Consider the following 8,908-nt stretch of genomic DNA (forward strand, 5'->3'; position numbering starts at 1 on the left):
ATGCGTGACCGGGGGAGGGGTCGGGTTCGGGGGCGTGGCCGGGGGAGGGGTCGGGGTGGCGCTGGCGTTGGCCGTGGCCGTGGCGGCGGGGGTGGCAGGGGTCTGGTGGTGGAACGGCGGGGGGAAGGGGAGCGGCGCGTCGGGCGGCAGCGCGCGGAGCGGGAGGATGGCCTGCGGTTCCGGCATTCGCGTCGGCTTCGGTAGAGGAGAGCCGGGGACGCTCGTGGTTTTGGGAGGGTTTGCTTGCTCGCTCGCTCGCTCGCTCGCCTCGCCTTCGAATCGAAGGAAGGGCGACCGTAAGATGTGGGTTTTTTTTAACTCTTGCCGGGGGGGTTATGTTAGGGGTGCTCCGGAAATATTTGGAATCAGATAAACGTAAGTGAAATTTCAAATGGGGCGCTCTCCTATTTGATGCAAGCTTAGGAGATTTGGATCACAATTCACACAGTCCAGGCATAGGCACCCGTCTCCTTTCTTTATCTTCACATCACACATTCAAAATTTCCTGTTTCTGCTATGCGATTTGGGCTTGAGAACAATTTATCGCGAACTTTGTAGACCCATAAAGAGTTGATGTTCTCATCCATAGTTTACACTAGAATCGCCACGTAAGATGTAACCAACAGAACAGACGGAATTATAAGCATACCCAACTCAAAATATCTGATAATGTTGCGGCAGGACGGATCTTTAACAACATTGGTTTTTAAGCAATACATTTAGAAGGACCACAACAGAAAAGAAGCACATCCAACACATCGACTTATTTCCATTAGAGACAACACTGACTGCAAGTAGATTTCTATAACAAAATTGATGGCACCAGCCAGCAGTGATCCACTACCGCTTGCACTTCGCTTTCGCCATTTTCTTCCTCTTCTTCTTATCGGCCTTGGGGATCTTCGTCTTGCGAGTTTCCCTCTTTTCCTCCTTCACTTTCTTCTTGTTTTCCTTGCGAGCAGCCTTCCTTTCCTCGGGCCCCATCTTTGTGGACTCGTGCCACGAACCGTCTTCGTCGGATCTAGAGCAGGACTCACTGTCACCCGATTCATCTTCCTCCTTGTTCTCCAACGAGCACTTAGTTTGCAGGTCCAAGGGTTCTTCCCGTGTTTTCTGTGCCGGCTGTGCTTCCTGGTTTTCGGTAGGCTCATTTTTAGCCCGCACAAATCCTAACAGTGGCTGGTCATAAAGCTTATCTGCTGTTGGCTCATAACCAACAGATGGGCGTTGCATCATTGACATGCTGACAATATCTGCCTCACATTGCTTCACATAATCCAACGTCTATCAAAAAGAGCAAAGCAGGTAATATTATTAGTAAGTGAACTGTATGACACACAGCACAAATATATGAAAGAAACAAAATAAACACGAAGTAGTTACAAACTCGTATAAGAGATCTGGAAGACAAGATTAACTGGAATCAGACCAATGAATTGTGTACATGAGATAAAACAGTTACCACAAAGGTAATGTCAATACCTTGAATCAAAACATAGTATAAAATAGTGATGATTGACGAGTACTCCCTCTGTAAACTAATATAAGAGCGTTTAGATCACTATTTTAGTGATCTAAACACTCTTATATTAGTTTACGGAGGGAGTAACAGATATATGCAATAAATAAACATATGCCTCAGATATTAAGGTCCCTCACTGGAGAAATGAAGATGCTCACTGTTGTAAACTACTCCAGTACAACTTTGTACTAACTCAGCGACACTTATTTTGGGACGGAGGGAGTATATTTCTGGCAAAGCTGCACAAATGCATAGTACAATATTCATATTCCTACCTGCACCAAGACTGTCGGAGCAATTTCATCATCATCTGCAGCTGTATCTCCATTTTCCAAAATCTTTTGTTGAACCTGTTGTAACCACAATATTGTTAACCCGTCAGATCTTCTGTCCAAGGATGAGCATAGTATCACGCAAAAATCGATGATTGCAAAGTAATGTAACTACTGAAAGTAAAATAAGGACATGCCTTCTCCAGGTAATCATCAACATCTTCATCAGCGATATTTTGATCCACAACAAAATTAAATAGCTCTGTTACTGTCATGACAGGAATGCCTCGTTTTTCAAAGAAATCCTGAAAACAGCATTGCACACGTATAAATACCACGAGTTATCCATGTCTGGTCAATTTTAATTTAATTTTACTCACATTAACATGCAAGCAATCTTCCTTCAGGAAATCCAATGCTGAAGGATGGTCAAGGTCGACAGACTGTGAAACATCAATGATGTACAAGTGTCCCTGCACAACAAGCAAATAAGAATGAGGAACCTGGTTAACAGGGAAATAAAAGAGGTTAAAGAGGCTTAATCAGAAGTGTTCAACTACCTCAAAATAAAGAATGTTGTATTCACTCAAATCACCATGGACAAGCTTGCACTTTTGGTAAAGTGTCCGCATGGTTGTAACAATCTGAAAATAAGCTGCAGTAAGTATATTGGAAAATGGTATGATAAGAGTATGCACAATCTAATGTTTGGTACTATGTGGTTCCTTGTTCATTCTTCTATATGAAAAGACCATATTCAGCCGGCATTTCAACTGGTAGTTAATCTTTGCATGCATCATGTACCTCAAAGTAAGTTTCACGCAACTTGTCATCCGACAAAGCAGCATCCTTAAGACGAGGAGCAGCCCAACCTCCTTTTCCTGAAGGAGAACCGACTCAATTTATTAGACGCACTGATAATACCTTTGAAAGTACTGTTCTGGGGGATGTTCTGCTACAAGGCCTATGTTTTGAACAATTATTAGGTCATGGTATGATACCATTTCTGTAGGAAAATGTTGATAGGCATTGAATAAGCAAATGTCACCACAAGTTTTACCTATAAATTCCATCACCAAAACATGAAGCCTCAAGAGCAACGGCTTCGGGCATCGGATTCCTTCTGCTCTAACTCTGAACAAGAGAGAGAAGTGCAACTCTTTCTATTTCAATAACTGAAAGCATTTTGCGAAGTATTGCAGAAGAAGATAAAAATTATATAAAGTGAGAATTTAATTTAGAGAGAGACAGAACAAAATATAGGATAGCAACAGCTTATGCCACCAAATGCATCCCCTTTTTCCCCAAAAAATCAAACCCAGTTCAACAACAGAATCCCATTGAGAAACATCTTGCCAAATTACTTGGAATGAAAATCATGAATAAAGCATGCTTAATGAGAATATTTCATACCGTAAAAGATTCCGCATTTCCTTTTCAGCCCAGGTCTTTACCATTTTCCGAGGATTATGCTTGCAGTAACCATGTCTAAAACGATAATCTCCTTGAACGTATCGATCTCTATCCCTGCAACAAGGAAGTGTGCACTCTGTTCACACGGAAACCTTTTTGAATCAAAACAATTTAGAAGTACTTGAAGGATACAGCAAAATGCCCATAAACAGCCTTCTGATGTAGCTTTGAGTATCCAGTTATAAGACAAAGCAAGTATAAAATCTATATCTTACTTAAAAACAAGCACTGAAGTTTTATAGACTTTGATTGCTAACTCACTGCCATCTGTCTTTGTTGCATGATATACATTTGCCTACAAAGGAAAAAAACAAATCAACTGCCACAGTTAATATTGAGTGTATTATTCTAATTATGGATATATAGAATGATGAAGAAAAAAATGCAACTTGTAGTATGGGATGCCTTCTCCATGTTCCTCTGTCAACAGCTAAAGTAGCGCTATGCTCCAGTCACTTATCTCATAACATTATTTTTAAATCCGCAGGTGCAATGAAATTGGCAAGTAGCAGATGCCTTTGCGCTACGATGTGCGCTGCAAATTGAAGATTACCTCTTTTCCGGTAGAAATGCAACCATTTATGTTATTAAAAACACCACGGTTTAACATTTTGAACAAAACCATGCGGGTTCTTGGGTCAATAGCCTGCATATAAAGAAAATATTAAATGTTCAGAATAAGTACTTCACTAAAACATCATTCATTACATAGACTATAGAGTTAAAGCATGTTTTTGTCTTTCCCAGTTATTCAAAATTTATAACTTTATCTGGATGGACGAATGAGCAAGTATGCCCTGCCTATAAGAACTGCAATTATCGTGCAATCATAAGATCAAGTAATCAAATCACATGTGCAATAGAGAGCATTCTTTTGAGGCCCACAATGACAAGAAATATTAATTAAACAAATTGCAGAAGAGGAAAAGAAATAGATCAGATCACCCCCTGCTTTTCAGCATTGAAGCAATGGTACCTAATCAGTCAGGAGAACTCATAAACAAAAATGCAGTAGGCACCAAAAAGAGCGATGTTCAAACTTCAGACTAACAAATTTCTGCTTCACGAACTTACACAACAGGCAATAGAAAATGAAGCGGAACTCAAGTCTGATGAAGGTATACAATAAGTTACAACCAAGATTTATAAAGCTTTTTTTTTGTTCAAGTAGTCAACAGCGGATTAATGCTGCAGGAGGATGGGGCTATTGATGAAGATGTGAACCATCGAATCAAAGCCGGATGGATGAAGTGGCGCCAACCTTCTGGCATTCTCTGTGACAAGAGAGTACCACATAAGCTAAAAGGCAAGTTCTACAGGACGGCGGTTCGACACGCAATGTTGTATGGCGCCGAGTGTTGGCCGACTAAAAGGCGACATGTTCAACAGTTAGGTGTGGCGGAGATGCGTATGTTGAGATGGATGTGTGGCCACACGAGGAAGGATCGAGTCCAGAATGATGATATACGAGATAGAGTTGGGGTAGCACCAATTGAAGAGAAGCTTGTCTAACATCGTCTGAGATGGTTTGGGCATATTCAGCGCAGGCCTCCAGAAGCTCCAGTGCATAGCGGATGGCTAAAGCGTGCAGAGAATGTCAAGAGAGGTCAGGGTAGACCGAATTTGACATGGGAGGGGTCCGTTAAGAGAGACCTGAAGGATTGGAGTATCACCAAAGAATTAGCTATGGACAGGGGTGCGTGGAAGCTTGCTATCCACGTGCCAGAGCCATGAGTTGGTCGCGAGATCTTATGGGTTTCACCTTTAGCCTACCCCAACTTGTTTGGGACTAAAGGCTGTGTTGTTGTTGTTGTTGTAGTCAACAGCGGATTAATGGTGCCATTTCAGCCACCTATATACCCAGGAATGCAGTGGGTTTGGGAATATGCTGCGATGGGAGGTTGAGCAGGAACTGCAATAACTTCAATAGGAATTTATTCATGTACATCAAACCAACGTTTTATAATCTAGCACTAATAAATAAAATTTGATTTACTGCATACTTGATGAGGGGAGAAACTTTTAAAACAGACAACCACTTGACAGAAAGCAGATTAGGGTGAAAGGCTACGGGATTGATTCTTAATTTGCTACAGAAATAGTATGAAAATGCACGGATTCAACTCCCAAGCAGAGAATGAAATAAGCAATTAAGCATCACTAAACAGCAAAAAAATGTACAGACCTGTTCAACTGTAGCACGATCTGCCTTCCCAGTGTTCCTTGTTTTCCCAATTGCAGTATCCCTTATGCTGTCCCTGATTGCAGTCGTCACGGAATTTGACATCCCCACGTTCATTCTACCTTCCCACTCCTGAGTGGTTCAAAACTCACGACATCAAATGATCAGCAAAAAAAGCTACAACACCCAGATGAATAAAAAATGACCAGTGTTTCGTTCAGATAACAATATCCATATGTTACGGCAGCGGGGTCACATAAAATTCAGTACTGCAGCAGACATCAAAACTTGAGCTGAATTATTTCAGTTATTGGTTTGCAGAGTGACGCTGGAAACTTAGAATATCCCTAGCTGATACTACTAGGCCTGGCTCTAATATGAAGTGCAACTGTTCTCTTTAGTAATTTTAGGTAAACAACTTTGACCAGAAGATAGTGAACCACTGAACCCTAGTCCTTGATAGCATACGCCCATAAATAAAAGTTAGTAATACAGCACAGGCCGATCAGAACTAATCCAAGGTGAGTTGAAAGAGCATACCTCCAAGGGAGCAGCGCGGACGTGCGAGGCCAGCTTCTGTGTGCGGTTGGAGAGTGGCTGGAGTGTGCGCGCGAGCATGCCGCCGTGCGCGTTCGGCCTCCGCGCCGCAGCGGCGCTTCCGGCGGCCGAGAATGTTGAGGAAAGACGCGTCGAGCCATCCGGGCCCTCCGCGGCGTCGAGCCAGTCTAGGGCTTCACCCACGTCATGGTAGGACCAATACTCCTCGTCATCGTCCTCATCGTCGTCCTCGTCCTCCTCCGCATCCACCTCCGCCTCCGCGGGCTTCTCGGATGGTGCTGCTGGTTTCTCTTCGGCATCCGCAAAGCGCCCATCCAACTCGCCCTGCTGCAGGGCGAAGGTCCGGGGGTGGTGCAACGGTAAGGCGGCTGTGGCGGCGGCGGTGGCCATGGCTGTGCGCTTCTGCGGGAGCAGCGAAAAATCGAGGGCACGGTAGGAATGGGACCTATCCATGTAGGCCGGTATGCCAGTAACGCATTAGTCGCGTACACGGCCCGAAGAACTGTATCCCGTGATGGAAATTCGGCCCACCAAGCATGGTATATATCAACACTGCGCACGCGGAATCGTTTTCCTCCTGGCCCTCGCGGCGGGAAACCCTAGCCGCCGCCACTAGACCCAATCTTTCAGCACCGTCCTCCGGCGGCTCCCCTCCACTGACGGCCTCGGTCGTCGGTGATGAGGGGGGTCGCCGGATCCACGCGTGTGGATCGTTTTTACTCCCTCGTAATTTTAAATTTTTAGGTTGTTCATCGTCTTTGTTTCGACGGCGACGATGACAATGCTGAATAAAGATTCTTCGGATCCTTCTTTGACAAAGTCATTGGTCCTATGGTTGGGGATGGATTTGGAAACCAGTCTGTTCAAGCAAGGATGGCGTGGCGGCGGCGGCATCCTCGTGGTGGACCTGTGTCCTCGGGCTCCGTCGTTGCGACGGCGTTTGCTCCAGCGTCGGCGCGGAGCTTGGGAGATAGTCCAGGAGCGGATGCAGTTTGTGGTCTGTATCGACGACATCTGGAAGACGGAACATGTGCTGGGTTCGTGGTTCGTGGATGGCAGGTATGGTTTCCTTCCGCGACGTTTTAGTCGCGGTGGGGTGCCAGATCTGGAGTTCGATGGCGTGTCCGGGGTATTGCCCCGGTCTGATTCGTTCAACGGTAAGGGCTTCACTTTTGGTGAGCCACCTTGGAGGTCCGCAAAGCTGCACGTCGAGCTCGGGTGAGGAGGTGATCCATCATTCTTTTCTTTGGTGACTGCTGTCGTGGTGCCGGAGACAGGTGATGGGCGTTGGTGTCAAGCTCAAAGATGTTCTACTATCTTTTCAGTTTTGTCATGTCGGTTCTTACGTGACTTGTATTTTAATCTTTATAATATGAATGAGACACGTATTACCATACAAAAAAAAGCATGGTATATATCAAAGGGGGCCAAACGTGGCCCGTCTAGGGCCGTGGTTGGGTGATTCTGTGAGGCCTTCTCTCGTTTCACCATGAATTTCGAATCCGAGCTACACAAAAGAGGGGAATTTCCGGGGACCTCCTATACCCCGCCTTGCCCCACACTGGATGGGCCGGCCCACGATCGCGCAACAAGCAACGCGAAAAATGACCGGCAAAAATACCTCTGGAGTAGGATTCGTTCTCGCGCCCCTGCGCACCACACGGAGAGGCTTGTTGCGCGAAAAAACGATGAACTTTTGAATTCGCGCCCCAAGTTCTCGCGCCCCTGCGCACCACGGCACTAGCTAACTGCTAGTGACAATTCACAGCGCGAAATCTTTAAAGAATAGAAATGTGGACGCACTGTTTATTGTGCATTACACTGTAGCGTTTATATTTTCCAAATATTTGAAAATATGTTCACATATTACAGATGGAGTTCATGAGCATGCAAAAAAAATTCGCATATTCAAAAATTAGTTCACCAACTCGAAAAAGTTCATGTATTCGAAAAACAGTTATGAATTCAAAAGAAGTTCATCGGTTTTGAAAAAATGTTCATCGAATTTGGAAAAAAGTTCATCGATTTGAAAAAAAGTTCATCGAATTTGAAAAAAGTTCACCTAAATTGAAAAAAGTTCATCTATTTTGAAAATAAGTTCATGTAAATTGGAAAAGGTTCTTCGATTTTGAAAATAATTTCATGGATTTTGAGAAAAAGTTCATTGATTTTGTAAAAAAAAGTTCATCGATTTTAAGAAAAAGTTCAGAAAGTTGTAAAAAATTCATCAAATTTGAAAAATAAGTTCATCTATTTTGAAAAAGGTTCATCAATTTGAAAAAAGTTCACAAGTTTCGAAAAAATCATTTCATAGATTTAGAGAAGAAGTTCATCTATTTGAAGAAAACAATTACAAATTTCGAAAAAAGAAAGTAAAAAAGGATAGAGAAAAAAGAAAAGAAAAAGGGAAAAGGAAAAAAGAAGAACAAATAAATGGACGAAAACTTGTATGCTACTACATCTCGTGAAGTGGTCGAGTTGGTTATATGTCGATACCTGATAACCTGCATCGCAGGTTCAAATCCTAGCTTGCGCTCCTTTTTTGCAGTTTTATCTAGTGTTTAGAAATCAGAAAAAATAGGAGTTGGGTCGAGCCCAGGTAGCGCCGCTGCAGGAGCCGGTTTGCGGAAACAGCTATAACCGGCGCCTGCAGCGCCAAATAGGAAATGCCCAATTTTCGAGGAGAGCGGGAGGTGTATGATGCTCGCAGCGACCCTATCCTCCAGCCATTGTCGTGTCTGCTTGTCCTTGCTACAGCTACAATGGGGTATTTAAATGTTTACAAGGCCCAAGGCCCATTATGGGCCCACAAGCCGAGCAGGCGGTCGAGGCTTGTGAGTGGGCCGCCCCTTTGAACTTGCTTCGCTTCCTTCCCGCACCTGACAATCCCTCCAGAGCAAG

The 8,908-nt window shown here is 44.0% G+C and overlaps 2 protein-coding genes across 2 annotated transcripts in view; both read right to left on the reverse strand.

Moving 5' to 3' along the window:
- Positions 1 to 292, reverse strand: part of LOC123159038 (uncharacterized) — a gene marked incomplete in the record, with an annotated part of 15,057 nt that extends 14,765 nt beyond the window's left edge. Inside the window, 1 exon segment of the mRNA XM_044576841.1 lies at positions 1 to 292. Within this exon segment, the coding sequence (XP_044432776.1) occupies positions 1 to 186 (186 nt within the window).
- Positions 293 to 637: 345 nt separating this feature from the next.
- On the reverse strand, positions 638 to 6,522 carry LOC123159039 (serine/threonine-protein kinase RIO1). The gene is made up of 12 exons (XM_044576842.1): positions 5,990 to 6,522; positions 5,453 to 5,581; positions 3,821 to 3,913; positions 3,483 to 3,562; positions 3,208 to 3,321; positions 2,855 to 2,928; positions 2,599 to 2,675; positions 2,355 to 2,438; positions 2,175 to 2,267; positions 1,992 to 2,099; positions 1,798 to 1,872; positions 638 to 1,284 (listed from the first exon to the last, which is right to left on the reverse strand). The coding sequence occupies exons 1-12, from the start codon at positions 6,458 to 6,460 to the stop codon at positions 841 to 843; spliced, it is 1,842 nt and encodes a 613-aa protein (XP_044432777.1). The 5' UTR covers positions 6,461 to 6,522; the 3' UTR covers positions 638 to 840.
- Positions 6,523 to 8,908: the final 2,386 nt, after the last annotated feature.

This window comes from Triticum aestivum, chromosome 7B (assembly GCF_018294505.1).
Source record: "Triticum aestivum cultivar Chinese Spring chromosome 7B, IWGSC CS RefSeq v2.1, whole genome shotgun sequence".
NCBI lineage: Eukaryota > Viridiplantae > Streptophyta > Magnoliopsida > Poales > Poaceae > Triticum > Triticum aestivum.